The 27216-nt window shown below is 43.0% G+C and overlaps 1 protein-coding gene across 1 annotated transcript; it reads left to right on the top strand.

Annotated features, from left to right (window-relative positions):
* Positions 1–27216, top strand: cotl1 (coactosin-like F-actin binding protein 1). Its single transcript, XM_055648919.1, has 4 exons — positions 1–328; positions 417–499; positions 2191–2348; positions 26739–27216. Exons 1-4 carry the CDS (start codon positions 252–254, stop codon positions 26847–26849), a joined length of 429 nt encoding a protein of 142 aa, XP_055504894.1. The 5' UTR covers positions 1–251; the 3' UTR covers positions 26850–27216.

Below are 27216 nucleotides of genomic sequence, written 5' to 3' on the forward strand. Positions count from 1 at the left end.
CGGTAAAAAGGGGCTGAAATGCATCCGCTAAAGCGGCTTGCATTTATCTGCAGTCTCATAGTGGGTGCTTCCCTAACGTATGTCTGAGACTTGCTATCGGAGACAGTGGAAGCCGCCACAGCCCAAGCTCGTATAAAACACCATCACAACTGCAGACCGCTATTACTGTTTTTTGCCTCCGTTAGTCCATTGATTCGCGGATCAGGGATTTATTGCACAGAAGTTCGCTAGCTGATTTACCCATCGCTCAAATGGCAACGAAGATTGATAAAGAAGCATGCAGAGAGTCGTATAATATGGTCCGAGACGACAACAGCGATGTCAATTGGTTGGTTTCAGCTCCAAATTGTGCCAGCATATCATTCAGATCTACTGTATATCTATCTCGAGTGTTTTTTCTTCTCTCTTTCTTTCAGGGTTATTTTTCAATACGACCAGCACACTATTGTTCCTGGCACTCAAGGCACATCGTACGATGATTTTAAACGTCAATGCACAAGTAAGATTTCTGGCTTTTTATGATTATACGTGCTTTGTGTTATTTATATTGATATGTGGGACACCTAGAGAATGGGTGGTAGTCAATAGCCCACCTACCTTGCTCTGCAAAAACCCGTATACCCAGACCACCTCGTCATGTGATGGTTTTTTCAGGGCACTCCCTGTCACTGTATGAGTTAAGCTTGCCAATGGTTCTTAATTGTCGCAACATTAGTTTTGGGTAGTGGGGTGGGGACTGGATACATTAAATTGCAACAATTTAACTTGGTTGCACTCGGTATCACAAATTGGAGAGGGGTCGATGGGTGAACATATTTTAACGTGAAAAATAAGCTAATCGATTTAGCCAGATCTAAGATTATGCACCGATTGCCGAATGGCATCGCAAAATTAACTGATCCACGAAACGGGCTGGGGATTTAGTAAATGATTAATTTTATTATAACCGCAAATACAGTACTTGTAATTTACTGCCACGTTTAACATAATAGAACTTTAACACCACAAAGGCAGAAGTTGTTCCATCTAATTAGTAACGCGTAAATGATGTTGAATCGTGTTCCTTCTTCGGCTACATTTTGTTACAATTTTAAAGTAACATAAAATGTTTAATGGCACAGTATTTGCCGACTTTAATTTCATACTTGCCAATTTTTATTTCTCTAATGTCAAGATTATCAACTCTAAATATCAGCCGCATGTTAATATCCCTTTGCATATAATCGTAACATGCAACTAATTCATGTTAAACAATTCCAAAGGGCGCTTGACTTCACACTTGCAAATCCCAACAGAAATGGTTGGCTTTCAATCTGCAATAGTTTAAGTTTCAAGCCAACAGACGTTAGTCAAAATCTAATAGTCGCCATAAGGAACTTGGATTTTGTTTGAGGAAGACAATGAGACTATTTTATTGTAATTTTTAATCACAAAGCCGCATCATTTGCCTATGCAAAGACGCATGGTTTGTGCATTCAGATACTTAAAAAGTTGTGGTTTAAAGTATTTTATTGGATGGATAGGCTTGGTTCCAAGTCGACTGTTTTTTGCCTGTTTTGCATGGCTTTCCTTGTTCCATCCGTCATTGTTAGGTGTGGCCACAACTGGCGATGTTCTGCAAATTCTGAACAGGGATTGATGAGTGAAGAACGAGTTTCCTCTGGGGAATTCTTTCAAATTCTCTAAGCTGGACCATAGTATGAGCCCGGATATTAATACTGTCTTTGGATGCCATTAGAATACATTTTTTAAACTACTTTTTAAAGTAGATGGCCATTTGTGTTCATTCTACCACTCTTTCATTCTTGCCATCATGTGAGAGTTTTGGGGAGATTGACTCATTACTGAACATGGCTGTATTTTTATGGTTCAACTAGCTGAGAAATTTAAAATGGAAGAATCGGCCACCATTTCCCTTTGATTGGAGATGGATGTAACCAAAGTCCAGCGTCTTGTTGGCTATCTTCTCTCTCCCTCCCCTCAATCGGTCCGAGGAAGAGTCCCAACCCAAAATGTCACGTGTCCATGTTCCCCAGGGGTGCTCCTTGACTGCTGAGTTATTCCAGCATTTTTTGTCTTTTCTTAATTGATAACCCATTTATTCTCCTGTGAGTGCTCACCTCGCTTTGCAGTTGAGTGTTTAGATTCAAAATTGTCCTGATTGTAATTTATTGCCATTCTGGCTGGCAGATGACCGCATATTATTTGGGTTTCATCGGATCATCACTGGCGATGCCATGAGCAAACGTGCCAAGTTTGCTCTGATTACTTGGATTGGAGATGGAGTTACTGTACTGCAGAGAGCCAAAGTCAGTACCGATAAAAGTTTGGTAAAGGAAGTAGTACAGGTAAGTTTTACCTTTTTAATTTTAAATCCTTATTAAATCTTTCTTCCTTATACTTACAACTGCAGTTGTACCTAAATTATTCATGCGCTATTCAAATGGTGGCATGGTGCCCATTCATTCCAAGTAATGCACACCAACATTGCTTTTAATCATTGCATATTTGTGAACAACCCGGACGATGTGTAACGATGTATGTAGTTTACTTGGTATAGTTGCTTTAAGCCGTGCATTTATTAATATATAGCCCATTTTTAAATCCTTTTGGTAGTATAATGAATGTTGACCAATCCAATTATTCTTTCAATGAAGAGCAAGAAAAACTTGCAGATTCCTGAGGCAAAAACAGAAAATGCAGAATCAGCAGTTTAGGCAGCAACAGTGGGGATAGAGGTCCATGCTGAGGTTTTGGGAAGAATGAACAAAGTGAATATCTGATATTCTTCTCTGTGACAAATTATATTATTAATTTCTAACATTTCCTTTGAAGAATTGAAAGATACTTGGACAGGTACATAAATTGAAAAGGTTTAGAGGGATATGGGCCAAATGCAGGCAAATGGGATGCATTGATGGGGCATCTTGGTTGGCATGAACAAGTTGGGCAAGAGGCTTGTATGACTATCGCTGTAATTATCATGAAAGTGTATTGACTTGAAAGATTAACTCCAGGTTGGAGTGTATCAATGGAATATTTCCAGGATTTTGTGTTTTTGGTGCAATTTTGCAAACATTGACAATGTCCAGTGAGTGAGATTGATCTTTTCCTCTCACTTTGTTTCAGTAACTTTTTGTATGAATGTGGAGGAGAAGGTCTGATCATTTCTTGGCTTGAACATGTGGCCTGGATCTTCTGTATTATAACTGCTGAGTGACACATCTGGTAGAGCAGTTGCTGTATATTTTGAGCAACCCGGGTTCAATCATGACTTCTGCTGACTGTGTGGAGTTTACATTTTCTCTCTTTAATTGCATGGGATTCCATACACATCCAAAGGTGTGTGAACTACCCACTGTAAATTATCCCATGTGGGTGGGTGAGGGGTGAAATCTGGTGGAGGGGAATACGGTGTTGATGGGATTCTCTTGGGAATAGCATTACAATAAATTTAGTTTGAATCAGCATTGACTCAACGGGCCATTTAAAATTAGAGTCAAGGGTATTTAATTGTCATATGAGCCAATGATGGAACAATGAAATTCTTACTTGCAGCAGCATCATAGACCTGTAAACACAATACTATTATGTGTATTAAAAAAATATATTATCTGGCCTATAAATTTCACAAATGAATCCTTATCGGTGGCATTTGTGAGTTAAGTCAGGTTTATTCTTGATGGATTTTGCATTTGTGAATTATGTCAGGTTTATTCTTGATGGATTTTGCACATGAAATTTTTAAATTGGCTTTCATCTGAAACTTGTACGAACACATAAGAGAACAGCACTTTCCATTAGTGGTCTGTCTCCAATGAATCAAAACTTGCTCCCTTGTGCTGGATAGCATGCCATGGGGAAAAATAATGAACAGTCGGTTTCTAGTCATTGTACTATAATTAGAATTGTTGTTGCCTGGTCTACCATTGCACTATGGTTAACTTTGTTTTTTTTTTTTAAACAACTATGAAGCAAGCTCACTAAAAGTACAAGTGTTTTGAGGAAAACCGTCTGCCTGATGCAAAGAATTAATGTAGTCTTAAAAATCTATGTCTTGCATCAGTTAATCTGAAAACGTCTCAAAAGGAGATGTACAATACAATCATTTCTTCCGTACTGGTACAAATAAGATAATGTTTTTGAACAAAATCCAATCACACCATTTAGAATACAATGTCTCGGGTAGTGACTGATGTCGGGAAGCTCGGGTTGCAGGAGGTTCAACCAGCCCCCACCTGAGGTTGCCCGGCACTGGGGAACTGAGATCCCCCCCCCCCTCCCCCCCCCCCCCCCCCCCCTCCCCCCCCTCCCCCCTCCCCCCTCCCCCCCCCCTCCCCCCTCCTCCCCCCCCCCCCCCGATGCGGGAGCTTGATCGCCCCGACGTGGAGGGCTGGCTACGGGAGCCAAGATAGTCCCATCAATGGAAGGCTCGAGGCCCCCGACAAAGAAGGGAGGAATTTAACTTTTTTTTTCTCTCGCCTTCCATCACAGTGGGGATTGTGCAGGAGTCACTGTGGTGGATGTTTATGTTAAAATGTATTTTGTGTGTCTTGTAGCTTTTTATTGGTATGACTATTATATCAAATTCCTTGTATGTTGCAAAGCATACTTGGCTAATAACGTATGATTATGAAAACAAACTTTCATTTTTGCAAAAATTATATTTCCTTAAACTGAACATTTGAATTTTTTTTTACTTGGCTTACTGTAAACTCCAGCTTTTGCACTTTGAATAATCTCCAGAGCAATAGCTTTATGTTAATTGCAGCTTGGGCCTGATTTTAAGAATGGCAAGATCTAGTTTTATTTACTGCCAGGCCACTCTGGATAAGCCAAAGCCTTCTTCCAAAGACTGAAAAGTTTATAAATATGGGTATTTTGTTCTTTTTTTAAGGAGTCTCTCCCTTTTGATCTGGGCTGGTGACAATGGAACTGCTTGAAGACATGCTTTGTCATTTCGCCCAACCTCTTTCTCTTCCCCCCCCCTCCCCCCTCCCCAAAGGTCAACCCATATTTCTTGGGTCTGATTCATTCATTAGCGAGCATTAAGTGGCCGAATGTAAAATTGATGACTTTTTTTTGGTTGGCAATCATTTTAAGCCATTAACAGCAATTATCCATCTTCTCCATTTCCTATTGGTGCCTTTGTCATTGCTGTATTAATAGATTTTGTCCAGCTAATTTGTTGCAAGATACCAAGAATTGAGATCTTTAAAGAAAATCCTGACAGTACAGATTATAGAAATGCCAAGGTTACACGCCAAGGTTAGTACAGCTAAATGATCAATGAAGCACAATATTGTTCAAGTATGGTTTGGCTGCAGGGCATGACATGTTCAATATGGCCAGTTACCAGCCCACATGCAAGTGAACCGATCATGCATTGTTCGGTTCCATTTGCTACTTCTTGGGTAATTCCATCTTTGCTTGCATACACAGGAATTGGATGTTTTTCATTAAACGATAAGTAAATTTGTGTCATGCAGTGTAGTTTTCCGATAGCGTTTCTATTTGCCCCTCTCTGCTACTAATAGTATTGAATTTCCTATCCAGGTCCTGATCGGGAAGTCAGTCATAAAAAATGTTTGGGGCAGTAATAGCAGGATATTCTGGGCAACCAACCTTAATCCTTTCCATATCTGCGAGATGCAAGAAAGATTATGGTGGAATACCTAAACTTGTCTGGATGAGTCCAGTTCCAACAAACGAGCCTGGTGAACTGATGGTTCATCAATATTTAAAGCTTCCATTCTCTTTGTGTTGGAACCACATTATGCCAATGTACACTCTTCAATGCAGCAACTTGCCAAGTTTGATTCAACAGTAAAAACTTGCCTACCAACTCTGAGAAGAATAAGATCACAATCTTGATCTTGTCTCTCATCTGAAGAAGGGTTTCTCCAGAGATGCTGCCTGACCTGTTGAGTTACTCCAGCTTTTTGTGTCTATATTTGTTTTAAACCAGCATCTGCAGTTCCTTCTTACACGCCAATATCTTGGATCTACCCGTCTCACTGTACTGTGGAAATACATTTGCACAAATCTGCAACTGGGCAAGACAATAGTGGTTCAGTTTATAAAACAATGGACAGCGGTGCTATTAGGAAGTCCTTGAATGTAGCAATCAACTTTGATGAACTCGGACAAAGGAAGAAAAGATTTCTTGGTGGTCCATGTGCAATTTTACTCTTGTGAATTGCGTTCCAGAAGAGCTAAATGCTTTTTAATGGGATGGTGGAATGATATCTTGCATACTGGATGCAGAGAGACGAATTAATTCTGTGAATGAGGAATGAAGACTCGTGACTGTTGTCTTCACAGTATTTAGTTATAATATGTCTGCTCATCCTATGTTAGATCAGATTACTTGTCCAACATCTTTTGGATATAGTGGTAGGGTCAAAAGATGTACATGTGAAGAGGAGCGTAGGTTCACGATATTTGATCCTTGAGATGGCGGGACTGTCATATGAGGAAAGATTGAAAAGACTAGGCTTGTATACACTGGAGTTTAGAAGGACGAGGGGGGGGGATGTTATAGAAACTTAAAATTATAAAAGGACTGGACAAGTTAGATGCAGGAAAAATGTTCCCAATGTTGAGCGAGTCCAGAACCAGGGGCCACAGTCTTAGAATAAAGGGTAAGCCATTTAAGACTGAGGTGAGAAAAAACATTTTCACCCACAGCGTTGTGAATTTGTGGAATTCCCTACCACAAAGGGCAGTGGAGGCCAAGTCACTGGATGGATTTAAGAGAGAGTTAGATAGAGCTCTAGGGGCTAGTGGAATCAAGGGATATGGGGAGAAGGCAGGCACGGGTTATTGATTGGGGACGATCAGCTATGATCACAGTGAATGGCGATGCTGGCTCGAAGAGCCGAATGGCCTCTTGCACCTATTTTCTATGTAACTATGTAAGATCCTTGTCCTTGTGGGAATTATGTTGCCTAGGGGCATTGTGCAACAGAGAAACAGTGCTGTCATTCAGTTTACCATCAATTGGTAATGCCCCACCCATTCCAAATCCAGATTCTGCAAATTCTGATTTGTTTTCTTCTTGCTCTGCCTTTTCAAGGATGAGCCTCAAATTATCGAGGTCAGAAAAGAAAAGTTCGATTGCTGAATATCCATGCATATTTTACAACATCGGTGTTTGAGATGTCTATAGGGAGGTTTCACGGCAGTCGGGTCACGACCCATGACCCGTACTGTTGCTACGCTACTCCAAGTGGATTACATGCGATGTACTGCAGGTAGGCACCATTGTTTCCAGCGTAGCAGGCCCGTTAAAACCTGCCGAAAATGTCAATTTTTGCGCTGTAAATAATTATGGAAATTGGGATAAGCGTATGAGACATTTAGCCTACTTCAGAATTCCAAAAGTGAGGAGAAATGACAGTAGATAAAAGTGAGAGCTGAAGGGACAACAACAGACAGAGTGCTTAGCGAACATTGGCCATTTGCTCACTGCATTTCATCAACTAAGGCATTATTTGTGTTTTTTCTTGATTCCTTTGGTATCTAAAAAGTCTCAGAAGTGATAAATCTGGCTGTAAATTTTTCTTCAGATGCGTTTTCATTTTGTATGTAAAAACACACTTGGGAACCATGGGCAATTTAAAAAAATTACAGCCAGATTTATCACTTCTGAGACTTTTTAGATACCAAAGGAATCAAGAAAAAACACAAATAATGCCTTAGTTGATGAAATGCAGTGAGCAAATGCGATAATTCCCAATATTTTCAATTACGATATCTTCACAGCCAATGTTTACCAAGCACTTTAGCTGCTGTTGTCCCTTCAACTCTCGCTTCTCTTTACCTTGATTTTGCTTCACGTTTGGAATTCTAAAGTTGGGTACATGTCTTACCCCGTACACTTACCCCGACTTCCACAATTTTTTTCCGCATAAAAATCCAACATTTTGGCGGTTTTTAACAGGTAGGAAAGTACGTGTTTCTTGCATTAATAGCATATACCGGAAGTGACGGATATCTTCCAGATGGATTGAGCGGCTCCGTGCGTCAAGCCCTCTGACCCAGTGACCTTACGTGCAACCCCCCTATATACTTCTGTGCTGTGTGGACTCTTAACAAGAGTTTGTAGTAGGTGTTGTGTTTTGCAATGATGGGCTTTGTACTAACACAATGCCTTTAGCTTTGTAAACCATCTGAAGACCTTTTAGAGGAATATGATATTAAGGCTGATGAAAAGTTAATCCAGATTTTAAGGTTGTATTTTAAATGAGGAACGAGATGTAAAGCAAGCCCTCTCACGTAAAGTGGGATTTCCTGATTTTTTTCTGGCCATAGCAGGTATGGCTGCCTAGGTGGAATGGATATATTTGAGATGCTTTGGGGAGCAGAGGTATCTGAAAGGTTATTGATTAAAAGGATTGCTGAAATAAAAAGGGAGGCTGCAGAGAAATTGATGAACATTTTAAAATAATTGGAAGTTACCAGCACGGAAGGGTAAATGCGGTTGGTGAAACTTGTGAGTTTGGTGCAGTGTTTTGGGTAGCCTCAGTTTGTTGTCTCTGTAATGCATTTCGTTGTCTCTGTACTGTACCTCATGTTTGAGGAGACTTAGGATGATGTAGGCCGGGTGTGCATTGGGATAGATGTGTTAAAAAGAAATGTCTTGATTCTGGAGTATCCATGCAAAATTTACAACATCGGTTTTGAGTCTCCAGGGTAAAACTTGAGCCTAGAAACAAGTTTGAATTAATATTTTAATTTGATGCTTTTAACATGTTCATGTTCAATCCTCAATCTTATTTGATAGATCCCTTAAGAATTACTGTAAGTAGGTCTTTCCAGACTCCACTTTTGCACTTTAGAAATCTAACCATGTGGAGGTTGTTGCATTGAGCTTGAAAAGAGATGTAGATGAAGTTTAGAAAAATAGGTGCAGGAGTAGGCCATTTGGCCCTTCGAGCCAGTACCACCATTCAATATGATCATGGCTGATCATCTAAAATCAGTACCCCATTCCTGCTTTTACCCCATATCCCTTGATTTCTTTAGCCCTAAGTGCTAAAGGTAACTCCCTCTTGAAAACATCCTGCGACTGGGCCTCCACTGCCTTCTGTGGCAGAGAATTCCACAGATTCACAACTCTGGGTGAAAAAGTATTTCCTCATTTCAGTCCTAAATGGCCTACCCCTTACTCATAAACTGCGACCCCTGGTTCTGAACTCCCCCCAACATGGGGAACATTTTTCCTGCATTTAGCCTGTCCAATCCTTTAAGAATTTTATGTTTCTATAAAATTTGCAATGGAGTTGCAGTTCAGAAATAGGAATTTTTCTTTACATTTGCACAGGGTCTGAAGACTGGTTTCGACGGGTGTCATCATTGATAGTAAAGATGTTTCTCAAAAGTTACAGCAAGAACTTGATCGGCTGGGCAAGTGGGCTGAGCAATGGTTCACAGAGCTTAATGTAGACGAGTAAGAAGTGTTAGGAAGTCATAACCAGGGCAGGACTTTCACAGTGAATGGCAGGGCTCTGGGAAGTGTTGTAGAGCAGAGGGATCTAAGAGTGCAGGTGCATTGTTCCTTGAAAGTGGTATCACAGGTAGATTGGATGTTTAAGTAGGCTTTTAGTACATTGGTCTTCACACTAGATACGGAACGGTCTGTCCTCAACAGAAGCCTCACTTTTGTTCCCCTCCGCCCCCACTTTAATGAGTGCCGGGATTGCCACGACATAGAGGACAGGTTGGTACAAAGGTTCTTCAAGTTAATTCCTTGAATTTTCTGTTACTGTATACCTCGAGGGAAAACATACTTGCCTAGAAATACCCAATTTCCATTTTATCCCTCTTTGCTCCTGTCCGCATCCACCTATATCCTGAGTAAGTGTACTGGGTTTGCATTTCACTCATCTTTTCTCTTATGGCACTTTTTTCCTCTCTCACTTAGTCCACTCATGTCCCAATCCAACCCTTCTAGTCTGTATCCACGTATCACTTACCTGGGTTTGTCCAGCACCTCTCTTTTTCTGTTTTCTCCTCCCAACCCCTACTCCAATTAATCAAACTGAAGAAAAGTCCCGACCTAAAACATTACCTGTGTAAAAAGGAACTGCAGATGCTGGTCTAAATCGAAGATGGGCACAAAATGCTGGAGTAACTCAGCAGGACAGGCAGCATCTCTGGAGAGAAGGAATGGGTGATGTTTTGGGTCAAGACCCTTCTTCAAACTAATGTCAGGGGGGTGGGAGGTACATAGATAAGGAATTATATAGATAAGGAAGTGTAAGGTGTGAAAACAGGACAAAGGGAATAGAGATCAAGGAAAATGTAAAATAGATCATAAAAAAATGTAGATTAGTTGGGAGAAGGTAAGAACAAAGCAACCTGGGGAGGAGGTGGTTTGGGTGGGAAGGGACGAGTTGACCAACGAGTTGCGGAGGGAACGGTCTCTGGGGAAGGTGGAGAAGGGAAGATGTGGTTAGTGATGGGATCTTGTTGGAGGTGGCGAAAATATCAGAGGATTATGTGCTGTGTGGGGTGGAAGGTGAGGATAAGGGGGACTCTGCCCCCGTTCCGACTGGGGGAGTGAGTGTAAGAGCAGAGCTGCGGGATATCAAGGAGGCCCTAGTGAGGACCTCGTCTACAATGGACCAGTGGAACCCCCGTTCCCTAAAGAATGAGGACATCTTGGATGACCTATAATGGAACACCTGATCTTGGGCACAGATACCGTGTAGACGGAGGTATTGGGAATAGGGAATAGTCTTTGTAGGGAACAGCACCTCATATTTTGCTTGGGCAGCTTACTCCCCAGCAGTATGAACATTGACTTCTCTAACTCCAAGTAATCATTGCTTTCCCTCTCACTCCATCCCATCTCCCCCCCCCCCCCCCCCCTCCTTCCCAGTTCTTCAACCAGTCTTACTGTCTCTGACTACACTTTATCTCTGCTTGCTTTGTTGAAACACTGCCTGTCCATTTCCTCTTAATATGCTGCTTGGCCCACTGAATCCCTCCAGCACATGGTGTTTTGCTGAGGATTCCAGCAACTGCGGTTCCTTGTATCTGGCTAGAAATGCATCTTGTCCATGATGCTACTTGTGCAAAATAATAATGGGACATTCTGCTTGGTATCTGAAGCTCGTTTCATTAACTTCAGTGAATATTTAGATATACATTTGGATAATTTTCTCATTAGTACCTGTTTTCTCATTGATTACAACACTTGCTTATATTGCAACCGGAATTCCAAAATTAATTGCCTGGCTGAGAAGGGCTATGGGACATCCTTTATCTTTCTACAATTTGTGTTTTGTGCTCGTCCAAATTGTACAGATGTTTGCAAATCCAAGGATATCTAAACCAAAGAGACCTTTGGGAGAAAAGCAGCTTTTGCTATTTGGAGAATGCCTTCAGTTTATTTTTGTATTATTATTGGGCAAGACATATTTTCTGATGAAGGAAATGCCATCTCTCAACCACACTATCATCTGTTTCCTATTTAAATCCTCAAATATATATTTGATAAACTTCAGTTTGATAGATTATGTGCCAGAAAGCAATTGAATGTTTAGATTATTTAATGCATTTACTTTATGTTCATGCTGTTTTTATAGGCTTAAAGCCAGCAACATGAACATATTCAAAAGATAGTTGATTAATTTTATAGTAATCAGACATTGTTTGCAGATCTCAATTTTACTTGCAACTCCATCATAAAATTCCATCAGATATTGGTCATGTGGCTATTAAGCTGTTTCCTGGCGTCTCTGTGAAAACCAGGGGAATTGATACATCATGTTTTATTCCAGGCTTTCTTGCTCTTCAGCGAGTAGCAACAGCTAATAAGCTGAATGTTTCTTTCAACTTATGGAAGAAAAGATGCTGTCATCAATTTAATTGTGCCAAAAAAATTCGCTGATAGGAAAAAAAAACCCTTGAAACCAGTCGACCCTTCTGGGTGCAGATATGAGTCAGTCTTAAAGTTTCATTTTATTTTGTATTAAATCATACAGAAGCTGTAAATTTATTTAAGGCCAGAATAATGCAAGTTTGCGGGCTTGTGTAGAAAATGAAATGGATTATGAAAAGATTTTAAACATGTTAATGTGGATAAGTGGTAATATAACAATGAGTATGATGCAGTATTTGTGGGTGAGGGGGATGAGAAAATTGGAGATTTGAAGATTATTGGGGAGGGGGGGTGGGAAAGGAAAATAATTATAGCTGTATTTTGCCATTAAGAGTAAGTGGAGCACAAATGCTGTCTTGGGTCATGGAGAGATTCTCAAGATAGCAATCTCTCCCTCAAGATAAAGCTCAATCAAGATGCTTTGTAATTATTAATAAATCAGTTGAGGATACAATCTCAAACTCAGAACTACCTTAAATAGATTAGACTATTGGCTGAGGTGAAAATTGCTCAAGTCTTAAAATAAGTGGGACGGGTGCCGTGTGTCGCCTGTACATTTTAATGGCTCAAGCTCTGGGTGACTGGATGGAGGTTAAAATATCCCAGTTTGGAGGTGAAAAATGAGGCAAGAGCTATGTAATTATAACCAGTTTAGTTTTAATTCAGGAGGGTTAGATGTATTTTAATTTCTCCATCATGAGAGATGCCCTGTGATGACCACTGAGGCAGAGATAATTCCAAGTAAAGTTATTTCCTCACAATTGAGGGCAACCTTTTGGGAAGCCAATAAGATTTCTTGCAAATGGTTATTCTAAAAATAGAATCTTGTGAAATTAGAGAAATTGTATAGTGAATTAAAAATAGTGTGAAATTATTTGGACTTTCGATCTGAAGAAAGATCTGTTCCTTCGAGAATTTGTACTGGTGCTTTTGTACCTATTATCCATGGTGGTGGGGAAATGTCCTTTGTCCAATGATGCTTTCTTTAAGCAAATATTATGCTTTTGGACATGTCTAAATATATATTCATGCTTTAGGGAATACTATTCATTCCATTGATCATGCAGTTCAAGATCGGACTATATTATACCAGTTGATTGTTTAAAGATTCATGTTCAACCTTTGAAGCAACACCTGGGGGAAAATGGTTGTTTACCGATCAACTTGTAAATGTCACTGCTTTCTTTGGACCTGTTTTGGGTAACACCAAGTTCCAGCTGCCCCTGAAGTCACAGGATGAGGAGTTTAAGGTGACTCGGGCCAGAGAGGTGATGCTCTACAGGGACTCCAGCGACCCCAAGGTGGCTCAGTCAGGGGTGGAGGTGAAAACTGAAAGGAAGTGGAGAGCTGGCGAAGCCGTGCTGCAAACTGAGTCTCAGATATGCCACATAGTCCTGGTGGGAACAGTCTCTCGGGGAAGAGCTGGTCTGGGAATCTTCTGAACTCCCCAGTTTGACAAAGGCCAAGGGGAAGGAGAGGCGCAGGCTGGTCCAGCAGGAAGTGAGGGCAGCGGTGGAGGAGGAGAGGTTTACCAGAGTGGTTGGCTTGAGGCAGCAGGGGGCTTGGACAAGGTGGGAGCAGGCCATGGACCAAAAGGTCACAGGGACTGATCAGTGGCAGGCTGAACCACAGCGCATCAAGTTCCTGGTCCAGACGGTGTACAATGTCTTGCCCAGCCCATCGAACCTCTTCATCTGGGGCAAAGTGGAATCTCCAGATTGCCCGCAATGCTCAGGCAAGGGGACGTTGAACACATCCTGAGCTGCTGCCCAAAGGCTCCTGGGCAGGGCCGGTACACCTGGCATCACGACCAGGTTCTTAAACCCATTTCAGAAGCCATCAGCGTGGGATTCAGCAGCTGGAGACGAGCAAGCCCCACCACCCAGATGATCACCTTCATGAAGGCCGGAGTGCAGCTGCCAAGAACCACAGCAGCCAGGAATCCGTCAGGAATCCTGGGGACTGCGCAGGACTGGAGCTTTCTGTAGACCTGGTGAAACAGCTGAAGTTCCCACAGCACATTGCCACGACCACCCTGAGGCCAGACATCCTACTGATCTCAGAGGCAACTAAAAACATTGTCTTGTTGGCACTGACAGTGCCGTGGGAGGACCGTCTGGAGGAGGCCCACGGGAGGAAGAAGTCCAAGTATAAAGAGCTGGTCATAGACTGCTGTAAGCAGGGGCAGAAATCCCAGGGGGGACATGTTTCCCCCCCCACCCCCCTGTTTTGAGAGGTGGGGGACGGTCCCCCCATCTTTTGACAGTGGGGGTGAGACGACTGATCGAGGGAGCGCACCGACCGATTGGACGAGAGAGACGTCGGTCAGCAGGCAATGGGGGGGGGGGGGGGGGGGGGGGGGGGGGGGACCATGATGATTCAGCGCGATGATTGGAGGAGGGAGGTGTCAGTCAGAGGCAGAAGAGGGGGGTGGGACTGAGGATAGAGCGCAGTGATTGGAGGAGGGAGATGTCCTGGTGGAGCAAAGATCTTAGAGTGGAGCTTGAATTGCATGACCAGGTCATGGGTCACAAGCGAAAACCACTCTCGGCAGCCCTGGACACAGACCTGCACCTCATCCGCAGCCAGGATCGATCCCGGGTCTGCGGCACTACAATCGCTGCCAAACTGCCACTGGACCATCCCCATATTCACCCGAGTGCCCACGGCCCCCCACGCCTGGGGGTGGCCAGAGACGTTGGGAGTCAGACGGGAGCGGTGCCCCCAGGCCCACAGCCAGCGCAGAGAAGCAGCGCTAGCTCCAACGCTCCAGGCTGTTGTCCCGTCAGTGCAGGCAGGGCTGTAGGTTAACCCGGCAAGATAGGCAGAGTTGAGCTGCATTTAGCATGGCTTCTCCGCGCTGGCTGTGGGCCTTACACAATTTTTTTGGCGACTGCCGGCACCCGTCACTAATTACCGTCCCTAGGGCCCACAGTTGAAGCCTCAAAAGCCGTGTGTGTGTGTGTGTGTGTGTGCACACATGCGCGTGCGGCCGCCAAGAAATTGTGATCCCCGGTCCCCCCCATGTTTTGATAGTGATATCCGTGCCTGGCTGTAAGGAGCGCTGGAAGGCAAGGTGTATGCCCGTCGAGGTTGGTTGAAGAGGTTTTGCAGGGTAATCGCTCTACAAAGCCTTGAGTGCACTGGGCATCAATGGAATGGAGAGGAGAAGAGCCATCATGAACACCACAGAGGCCGCGGAGAAGGCCTCGAGATGGCTGGATCAGGAGAGGAGGTCCATGGGGAAGAGCGAATGCCACCTGAACACAAGTCGGGGTCTGATCAACCACGGCTGGGTCGCCTGGGTGAGGGTGTCTGTGGTTGAAAGATCCAAAACGCCCAATGACCCCAGGTTACATCACTGATGAGTTCAGGAGCATTAATAGATTTTTTTTTTATCAATGGGTACAATGCCCTATTTTGGTCAATTCACATACTGGGGAATATTGAAGCTTTGGAAAGGGTGCATTGTTAAGTCGCAGAATTACAGCAATTTTGGTGAGATGTCTCTATATTAAAATAATATTAGATTTTAACTACTTTGTATTTGTTTATGAAATAATAATGACAATGATATTCAGACAAGTTAATGGCTAATGCCAGTAAATCTGAATGGAACCATTTATCTTGCCTGCTGAACTGATAGCGAGATCTCCGTACAAGTGTTGTCAAATCCACGAGTCCTGGATTTGCCATCATATTCCGTATACTAGCTGTCCGTTTGCTCAGCTGCTGATCTCTGCTTGGGTACTATTCCATTCCCCACCATTTACATTAGATTGGTACAACATCTGTGAACCCATTCATTTCCTTGGTAATTGTGGAACTATAGGTTAGGAGTCTAAAAGTTAAACATTTTTAAAATATATAGTTCGCTTTCATTTTCAACTTAAAATTTAAGTGATATTCAAAAACGCTTGATAATCATTGGAGATTTCTCACAGCTGACTAAGCTGTCAAATAACGTCTTTGGATGTAGAACAGCCTCTATATTGTGGCAGGGCCTGCATCATGTAGACTGGTATAATTCAGGTCAGTGGATGTTGACGGGTTGAAAGAAAGTGAGTAGTGATCAATAGCAAAGGGAACAAGATAGAAGATCTGGTTGTATTTAAAATGGTTAGATTGGGAATGAATTAAGGAATGCCCATAGGTAAGGCATGGACGGAGCATGAGTAGAGATTAGATGCTTATCTGACAAGATAATTTTCAGTGATTTCTAATCCACTGCTGAACATTAATTTGCTGGATATAATTATGATTAAGATTGGCTTCCTTTGTAGCTGACATGGAGATTGCATTGTACACATCCTGCCTCCTGAATGCCCGTCTGCCCACAGATACGGACAAGCATTTGAGAGACCAGCATGGGTTTTTTGGCTGCTTCAGATACCTTCTGTGTAGGAACTTGTTTTGTGGTTATGAGCAGTTCTCTGGAATGGATCCCTGGTGTAATCTGGTGAAGACATGTACTTGGTAAAGTTGTGATTTGAGTAACCAGTTTTAGGTTCACCTGCACCTCCACCAACCTCATCTATTGCATCCGCTGCTTTAGATGTCAGCTGATCTACATCGGTGAGACCAAACGTAGGCTTGGTGATCGCTTCGCCGAACACCTCCACTTGCTTCGCAATAACCAACCCGATCTCCTGGTGGCTCAGCACTTCAACTCCCCCTCCGAATCAGACCTTTCTGTCCTGGGCCACCTCCATGACCAGAGTGAGGACCACTGGAAATTGGAGGAGTGGCACCTCATATTTTGCTTGGGCAGTTTGTACCCCAGCGGTATGAACATGGGCTTCTCTAATTTCAGGTAGTTCTTGCTGTCTCCTCCCCTTTTCAGCTCTCACTCAGCCCTCTGGCTCCACCTCTTCCTTTCTTCTTCCCGCCCCCCCCACCCTCACATCAGTCTGAAGAACGGTTTCGGCCCGAAACTTTGCCTATTTCCTTCGCTCCATAGATGCTGCTGCACCCGCTGAATTTCTCCAGCATTTTTGTCTACCTTCGATTTTCCAGCATCTGCAGTTTCTTCTTAAACATTATTTCCCTTCTTTCTTCTTCTTGCGTATGGCGTGCACAGCCTAAAGTTGTAGGCCAGCTTGTTCTATTTGTTCTTATTTGATTGTGCACATCAGGTTGATTGCATTTGTCGAAATGGGGCGGACCACGTGAAGGTTGCAATCTCTCACCCCATTTCCCTTCTAATTGGACAGCAATTTTTCATTTTTTTAAAACTTGATTGACTTTTTTGAGATTCAGGTTGCTTATGGTATCACAATTAAGTAGCCATTTGATACACTGTCTGATATTTTATCATAATCCATTTTATAAGCATTTGCCAATAAGTTTTTACTGTAAATGTACCCTTCTGGAAGGAGATTATAAATCCAGAATAATTAGTTTTTTGCAAAGATTTGTCTTTAAAAGTGATTATAGTTTCTCGTGAAAAATAGGTTGAACCTTTAACTTGGGTTAGAGTCTGTGATATTGTGCACCTTGATGTATTATCTCTAGCCTCCTCTATTGCTCCTCTGGGTCCTGATATCCCATGGATACGAGCATTTAAAGAGTTTACATTAAATGTTTTCCTCGATGATCTTGTATACCATTTTAAAATCGGGGGGACAGATCTTTACATTGAAAGACTTCAGCCTGATTTCTGTAGTGAGCCCTTTTGTGCTTAGCCTGAAACTGGCATGAGAAACTTCTTCAAAGCTCAGTATCATCCAGAAGTTGTTATTTTTGAAAGGATTATCAAAACTGAACAAACACTAAATAAGTATGTACACTGCAAGTAGTATGCAATAAGATATTTTATAGAATTGCTGATGTGATGAAGTGCAATAATGCATTTGTACACTAATAATTTCTGTAGCTTTAACCTTTAGTCGTCACTGAAGACATAGTGTATCTTCCTCATGGGAGATCAACTCTCTGCAGCGCCATTCTTTGATTTTGCTCAAGCAATCAACGTTGTTGCCTTTCTGTTTCTGAACCCTTCTTTGCGATTACACCTATAACAATTTGATTTGATTGACATGAACTCCCCTTTTGTTGTACCATCTTGATCTTTTGACCTGTTCCAAGACCCTAAACCATCTGATACAGTGATATTTTGAACATTAGTGCAACAAAACTGTAAGCTGTAAGCTTATCAGCATTCTGAAAGGTTTGTGAATGGGTCTTATCCAGTGATAACTTGATGTTCGGATTTGAAAGTCAGGACCGGAGAAAATAATTTTTTGGCACAAGCCTGTTATTTGTGTTGGTTTGGAATCTTTGGTGATATTGCCACTTTGAAAGGGTCCACTGAGAGAAGTATTTGTAAAAATAAATTCCAGATTTCTTTATTGGAAGAATTTTGTTTAACTTTGGTTCACCAGAATGTGGCATTCGTTGGGCATTTCTGACTGCACTTCTCTTATGACCTCCGTTTGACACTAATTTGCCAACGAATGCTAATTTGACATTAATTTTTCAAAGTCCATTTGAACTAATTTGGTTTCTCTTGCTAATCTTGTTGGACAAATGCATGTTTTGATAACTCTAGATGGTGAGCAGTTGCTAGGCTTGCATATCTGAAAAGCTTGGGTAGACCCAAAATGCTGGAGTAACTCAGCGATTGAGGCAGCATCTATGGAGAGAAGGAATTGGCGACGTTTCGGGTCGAGACCATTCTTCAGACGACCCGAAACATCGCCAATTCCTTCTTTCCCTAGATGCTGCCTCACCTGCTGAGTTACTCGAGCATTTTGTGTCTACCTTAGATTTAACCAGCATCTGCATTTCTCTCTTAAACATATCTGAAAAGCTATTGGAATATGGAAAGAATAAATTGGACCTGTGGCATCTTTTGGAATTTGTGGGATGATTGTTACAAAGAGAGGGGGGGAGGCATACATTTGGTGGGAAGAACATCTTTATCTCCCTCACTGTTAACCGTCCATCAACAACAGTAGTGCACAGCAGTACAACCGATAAAGCTGCTACCTCAGAGCACCAGAGACCCAGGTTCAATCCTGACCTCTGGCTGACTGTGTGGAGTTTGCTTGTCCTCCCTGTGGTTGTGTGTGTTTCCACCAGGAGCTTTTGCCACATCCTAAAGATGTGTAGGTCTGTGGGTTAATTAGCCTCTGTAAAAGGCTACGAGCGCCAAGAGCGGAACTTGCTATAAAAACATGGAGGGGACTGGGGACACAATTTTTTGGCGGCCACATGCGCGCACACACACACACACACACACACACACACACACACACACACACACACACACACACACACACACACACACACTCACAACACACACTCCACACACACACACACACGCAAAATCCAGCGAGCAGCTCAACTCTGCCTGTCTCACCGGGTTAACTGCAGCCCTGTCTGGACTGACGGGATACCAGCGCTGCTTCTCCGCGCTGACCATATTTCCCGCAAGTCCAGGAAGGGTTGTAAGCTCACCTGGCGGGACAGGCAGAGGTAGCTGGGTTTAGTGCTGTTTCTCTGCGCTGGCCCGTCTGACTGCCGACAAAAGACCCTATAGCGGAGGATCTTTGCTGCCGACCTCTCTGGCCACCCGCGGGGGGTGGGGGGTACTCGGGAGGGGACAGGACAGCACCGGAGACCTGGCCGGGATCGATCCTGGCTGCGGATGAGGCGCAGGTCTGTGCCACGTCTCCATCTTCCATCACCGCGCTCTTTCCTCTCAAAACATGGAGGGGAAGTGTTCCCTCTGTAACCCCCCCCCCCCCGGGGTTTTGTAATGACGTTAAGTGCGCAGGGTTGGATGAGAAAGTGGAATCTATTATTATAAAACTAGTGTGAATGGGATGTTTATGGTTGGCATGGGCCTAGGGGTGGTCCGTATTTTAAACTGCAGTTTGCATTGCATTTTATGGTTTCCAAGAACAAATTTGCTTAACGATGGTCATTTTTTTTACAGGCAGAGTAGAGATTTCCTTCTTATAGGAAATGTAATTTATGTTAAAATTACTCAAGAACATACATCTATTATTATAAAACTCTGATCTTGGATGTTTATGTCGTCTGTGTCGTCCGTATTTATTTGTGTGTTTGATTGCGTTTCACATCTCCTAGAAAACCCGACGCGTTAACGGTGACATTTTTTACATATTCCGGTAGAGATTCACCTCGTGATGTAAAAAATCCACTCATCTGAAAATTTGATTAATTAGTTTCCGAGTAATATCTTTAAATTCTTCACAAATCTGACATATTAATTTTTTTTTAATTTTTCCTTTCTAACGAGCTGATGTCAAAATGGCCTTGCTTTTCGCTCATCAGTCCCCCCCCCCCCCCCCCCCCCATCTCCCCGAGCCTCTGGATTAAAGCCGATGACGAGTTACTGTAAACCCCCCCCCCCCCCCCCCCCCCCGAGGTCATTTTGTCACCTCCCGTCTTGCAGTGGACAAGCGCTTGGCCGGCCGTCTGCTGCGCCCAGCTCTGCCCCCCCCCAGGGCTCTGGATTGAAGCTGCTGAAACAAAAACAGTACGATCGCGCTTCGGCTCGGGTTACCCGAGAGAATCCGAGGAGCAGGGGCGGAAATTCCGGAGGGGGGGCCAGGTGTCCCCCCTCTGTTTTGAGAGGTGGGGGACGATCCCCCAATTTTTTTGTAATCCGGATTTTAAAACACGGTGAAATCTCCGCTTTCCACGAGACAGTGGGGGTGGGACTGCTGATCGAGGGCGCCAATTGGGACGAGAGAGAGACGTCGGTCAGCAGGCAATGGGGGCGGAACATGATGATTGAGTGTGATGATTGGAGGAGGGAGACATGCCCTCATGCTGAAGTTTTCCCTATTCAAACACAGGTGGTCCCGCAATATCCTGCTACATTTTGCTTGATGGCTTAGACTATGAACACATTCGCCAACAGTGCTCACTGTTCTCTGACTGGCACTTAGCAGCAAAGCTGAAGAATGGATTTGGTCATCTCATTGAATGATGGAATAGTCTAGAGAGGCTGTAAGGCCAACTTCCTGGCTCTGATTCTTAAACTTGTTGAAGTTTGAATTGTGTAGGAAGGAACTGCAGATGCTGATTTATACTGAAGATAGACACAACATGTTGGAGTAACTCAATGGCTCAGAAATGCATCTCTGGAGGAAAGGAATAGGTGACATTTGGGTCAGAACCCTTCTTCAGAAGTTTGAATTGCATGTCAATTGGATTCTCACAGCCAAATTAACGCATCCATCTATTTAATGAGATATTGGGTGACGTGCACATGATTATTGTGTTGAAAGATCTGGACAAATATGCCCATTTTTAGATGACAAAACGTAATTTCTGTGGTGGTTAGTAATTAGTAGTTGATATCACTTGAAAGCTCAATGCAATCAGATTGGTGTTCTCTGTAAAATGTGGTTCCAGTTTTGTTATTGGGGATGTTTCTCTGTATTGGAAACAAAACATTATGGGCTTCGTTTCTGTTGCATACCAAATCTCTCGAGAATTGCATATTTTGTTTTTCTTTTGAGGTAAAATCTTAATTGCAAAATAATGAATGAGCATTCTGGCGAGGGCGTAGTTTAAATTTGCCCATTTTCTGTTTATGGTCCACCCCTAACTGACCCTGATTTGTGGAGCCAGTTACGATTCTACCACTCGAGTGGGTCTGGGGAACACTCTGGCCAGTCTGGGTAAAGCTGGGAGGTTTTTTTCCCCCCGAAGGAAGAGCTGGGTTGTCATTGTATGGTGCCTTGTCATTAAGATTAGCTTTATTTCTAATTCATTTAAAAAATATACTATTATTATTGTATTTACTATTCTCTCCAGCTGTCATTGGATTAACAATCCAGGCCCTGCATGGCTACTCCAGTAACTAAATAACTATTAATCTACCAGTGTAATTAATTTTTAATAGTATTGTAGGTGATGGTGAGAAAAGGTTAGGAACTGTAACGTAGCTGGTAAAGCTGCTGCCGTGCAATGCCAGAGATCTAGGTTTGATTCTGACCTTTGGTGCTGTCTGTGTGAAGTTTGCACATTCTCCCTGTGACTGCGTGAGTTTCTTTCAGGTGCTCTTGGTTTCCTCCCATGTCCCAAAGATGTGTAGGTTAATTGGCCTCTCAACTGCCCCTCGTGTATGTCGGATGACAAAGTGAGATAATCGTACTAGTGTGTGGGTGATCAAAGAATAGCATGGACTTAATGGGCCGACGGGCCTGTTGCCATGCTGTTTCTCTTTTTAGAACAAAGATTTCCATGATGTATATTTTGCAACGTATCTTAAAAATAGATTCCTCCATTGTCATCTGGTCAAAATCTTGCATTTACTGTGGTCTTACCTTCAGTAAGACTGCAGAAGGACAAGGAGGAAGCTCGCTATCTTCTTGGGCTTTTAGCAAAGAGCTTTAAATATTGGCTATGTTATTGAAGTCTGCATCCTGTGTATAAATTTAAAATATATTTAAATGCTAACACCACACCAGTGTTGCCACTCTTAATTGCCAGAACACTTTTCCAGGTCTTCAGTGTTTCCATTTTGAAGGAAATGACCCGAAATTCGGGAAATTCTGGCTGTCTTCGGGTCATTTTAGGGAAATGAAGTAAATTCTGGAAATCCGGCTCACGGGATGATTTGGGTGGGGAAAAAAATATTTGCGACCATCCGCGCCTGTGCATGTTGGGGAGGCCGGTGACACGGTAGGGATGCAAAATGACAGTCTACCCGTGCGTGCACAGAAGGCCTGGGCGAGATGAGATCACCACCATTTTCACTACACACAGTCATTCATCGCCTCAATGCCTCGTCTGGGTGATTGGGGCCATGGAATATTGCGTTGGGGGAGGGGGGGTCCTTTTAAAAAAAAATCAGTGGTGTCAAGCTTCTCCGTGTCTGCCTGCCTGGTCCATCACCTCCATCCGTGGCGTCGGAGCCTCGCCGCCGGTCAGCCTGGTGAGTGGGTCCGCTGCCAGCGGCGGTCTCCTCCCTCTCTACCCTCTATCTTCCTCCCCCCCTCTCGCCATTTGTAACTTGCAGACTTCATCCCACCCCCACTTTGCTTTGCCAGCTTTCCTCCTCCCCTTTTCCCCCACCCCCCAGCCCAGTCAATGTGAAGAAGGGTCCCAACCCGAAACGTTGTCTGTCTATTCCTTCCACATACACTGCTCGACCCGCTGAGTTCCTCTAGCACTTTTTTTTTTGCTCAAATGAGATCTATTCATTTGAAAAATAAATGACTACGTCCAGTAATCAAACGTGTTTCTTGCAACTTGGTTGTGAACTGAGTATTGTATTAGGAAAGAATTCAGCAAAAAGCTTTTGGGAACAATCTGTGTACAGTGTGCAGAGTAAATTAACATGAATGTCAAGCATCAGCTAACAAAATGAAACCATTCTAACACTTACAATACCACTTTTGTAAGCTGTAATGAATTGGTCTAAAACAGATGGACTTAATTTGTAAAAGCCTCGGCTTCACTAAATGCAGAAAATGCACTCACTGATTCTCTTACTATTTCACATAGATTTGCCATTTGTAGTGTTATCCAGAACACCGAGTACAAACTAATTGGCAAAATACTTCTACATGAAGTAGAAAAACACTTGTTTAGTCTACTCATCGTAATACATTTGGGAATCCTTATTTTAATGCAGACTATTTTAATTGTATTTCGGGATTAATTTGGCTTCTCAATTCATCATGGACATGTTCAATGAAGATTGCTTGGTGCAATGTAATATTGGTTATAGAATCTTTGTATTGACCAAGTATTTCAGCAAATTGTACGGGGCTTTCGATTTTGCATAGCATTGGTCTGTTATTTTGATGTCTCGCTGTAGCAGAGAATCAAGAGGTCAATACAGTATATCCTTGTTTCAACTAACCCCTTTATAACCGATTTTGGTTATAGTGGATAAACCTACTGATGCAAGATGCACCAATGAGACCAGCTTCACCAGTCCGGTTGACACTGCTGTCTTTGTGGCTTATGATGTACCCTCGGCCGGCGGTTCTTTCTTTGGGCTGCACCAACGACGGAACGTGCTCAGTCACCATCGGGCTCCCTCCCCTCTCACCAGCTGCTGCTCCGTCCTGTCGGCTGTTGCTTAGGCTAATTAGCCTCTGTTTTTTTCCTCCGCTCTCCCCTCCACTGCCACCACCACCACTGCCTTTTCTCTCCCGGAGTTGCCAATTTTCTCCCCCTTGGAAGATGTCGGTGACTACGAGGAGGAGGAGGAGGTAGAGGAGGAGGAGGAGGCAGCAGCAGTGGAGGACAGTGGCGGAGCGGCCAAAGCAGTGGGGGGAGGAGGAGAATGTGGAGGGGGAGCAGCAGAGTGGACAAAACGATGGGAGAAGGAATAGTGGCGATGGATGGGGAGCAGACAAAGTGAAAGCCAACAGGAAGAAGTGGCAGCTGATGAGAGGGGAGGAAACGGAGTCCTGTTGGTAGCGGCGACCTGAAGAAAGAACTGCCTGCCTTCAGGTACCACGTGAGCTGCTGCCCCTCCCCCACCCCCCCCCCCCCCCCCTCCGGGTTTACTGTATTCGTATCTGATTTGGATACAAAGTGAACTATTGAGGGTTGTTGAAAAATCATGTTGAGGACTTTTCGGGCTATCAAATGCTCATTACATGTATTGGGGTCCTTGCTCCTCATACAGAATGAAAGGACTGTTGGTATAATGAATGGGAGGGTAAGTGTTTTAAACAGTATGCACGTGGTTCATCACTGCATTACAATGAATATGCAGAAACTGCGCAAGATGTTTGGGATTCCTACTTGTGTGTGTTCCATCTTTTGTAACTTTGAGATTATACCTTGTACATTATAGGTATATGTTTGAACATTTGTATTGTATTGTATATCTTTATTGTCATTTTCCTGAGTACTCACATACCCAGAGGAAACAAAAAAACGTTGCTCAACCAGTGTCCATTCAGTGTGCAGTAAAAATAAATAGAAATAAAAATACATATATCATGAACAAATGAACACTCTACTCTCTACTAAACATCAACAGGCGTTCCGATCGGCAGCGGCACGACAGTGGCTCTGCTGCAGTGTGTCCAGGTTGATGGTTGGTGCGCGATACTTTGGCAATACTTTGGGGGCAAAGTCCGTTTATCAGTCTTATAGCCTGCGGGAAGAAGCTGAGGAGCATCCTGCTGGTTTTGCAGCTAATTCGAGTGATTGACAAACTGTGGGTCTTCTATTGGGATATGGCATTGACCCCAGACCGACATACTGTTTACTTTTTGAAAGGACACTTGCTTTCCATCTTCCATAAGCTCGGTTTGTACATCATTACAGAATGTCCCTTCACAGTGTACCATTGTAGGTTAGATTTATGTTTAGTTTAGAAGCATTATAGTTTAGTTTTCAGCACGGAACGGGTCCTTCAGCCCTCCGAGCCTGCACCACCAGCCATCCCCGTACACCAGCACTATCCCGTACAATTCTAACCAAAACCAATTAACCTACAAACCTACACGTCTTTGGAATGTCGTGGGAAACCAGAGCACCCGGAGAAAATCCACGTGGTCACAGGTAGAAAGTACAAATTCCATACAGACAGCTTTAATTGTTTCATCTTGAATGCGACACCCCCCCCTACACCCGGTCCTGGAAGGGATAAAAATCAGCTTAATTTTTAAGTTTGTGAATTGTTCTTGTGTCGAAAATTAAAAAAAATTCTGCCCAATTGCACGTCACAAATATTTGGCCATTAATTCGGGCATCGGGATGCTGATGTTACCTGTAGTAGAAGTACCGATCAAATGAGTTGATTATAAGAGTAAATAAATTTGTTTTAAATGGTGGGTGAGATAAATCATTGAAGAGAAAGAGCTTTTAATCCTGCTTCCTTAAAAGGATGTTAGAATTTTGGAATGGAAGAAAATACTGGAAATTAACATGGGTTGCCATGGGAGCAGACAGCATTATGGTACAAAGACAAGCCATGTCAAACTGGAGTGCAAACTTTGCACGAGAAAGTTCTAGATGGATTGCTCAGTGGATAAACAATTAATGAGACCTTGGTTTGAAACCCAAGCTCCACTTGCCATAATAGCTTGAGGCCTCTAGTGGAGTGATCAAAATGCAATAAAACATTGCTGGTAATTCAGATTTTTAAACAAAGTTTGCTCTAAACCACATAACTGCGTATGTACATCCTTTATAATCAGATATTAGATGGTGGTGTTCAAAGAATGTCCACATTTTCAAGATGCAATTTTCTTCCTTGTTTTCTGCTTGTATCATTATTCAATGTCTAAGTCTGAAGAAGGGTTCCGACCTGAAACGTCACCTATCCATGAAGATCGACAAAATGCTGGAGTAACTCTGCGGGGTAGGCAGCATCTCTGGATAGAAGGATTGGTGACGTTTCGGGTCAAGAGCCTTCTCGGTCTGAAGATGGGTCTCGACCCGAAACTTCATTCATTCCTTCTATCTAGAGATGCTGCCTGTCTCGCTGAGTTACATCCAGCATTTTGTGTTTATCTTCAGTGTAAACCAGCATCTGCAGTTCCTTCCTACACATTATACAACCAACCTATCCTTGTTCTCCAGAGATGCTGCCTAATTCCCTGAGTTACAATGGCACTTTGTGTGGTTTAGTGTATTAACCAGCATCTGCAGTTCTTTCTTTCGGTATTGTATGTGTTTTTGGAGTTCTTGGTAAATACCAATTAATCTCCCTTGGGATTCTTCAACATTGATGGGCTTTTTGTAAACTTTGTGAACTTTGCTGCTAATGAACGTAAGCATAATTTAGAAATGCTTTATTTTTCCACTTTGATGGAGAGCAGGGAAGGGGAAACGTGCCAAGAATAGGTCTTAAGAAACTAATGCAAAGTGTTTTTTTTTGTCGTAGAATTTTGCGAAGGAGTTTGTCATCTGCGAGGAACAAGAATTGGCTGAGGAATACATCAAACAGGAACTAGAGAAAACTGGAGGCGCCAATTACGATGCTCAACTTGAATGAAATATGAGCAACTTGCCATCTGCTGCTTTGCTCTAGGGTATGGAGAAAATGGGATGACCACATAGCTGCACCTCCAACCACAGCAACCCCAAGGGACTTGTACTCATGCAGCATCGTGAATGCCCTCCTTAAATTAGTTCAGAGGTGCATGTAAGAGCCTTCAGGCCCAGTCAAAAGCTTATCAATTTCTGTTGTTTAAATTGTGATTGAGTCTTTTCAAATCGTCCCAGGAAGAGAATTATTATATTGTTTCAACTTTTCTATGCAAGATTCCCAAGGCTTTGTTCTGGAAAAAAAAAGAGTTTGTAGTGGTTGTGGGTGACTGATGATAATGAAGCATTCTCAATAAATGTTTTTTTTTCAAAAA

The sequence above is a fragment of the Leucoraja erinacea genome, chromosome 17, assembly GCF_028641065.1.
Source record: "Leucoraja erinacea ecotype New England chromosome 17, Leri_hhj_1, whole genome shotgun sequence".
NCBI lineage: Eukaryota > Metazoa > Chordata > Chondrichthyes > Rajiformes > Rajidae > Leucoraja > Leucoraja erinaceus.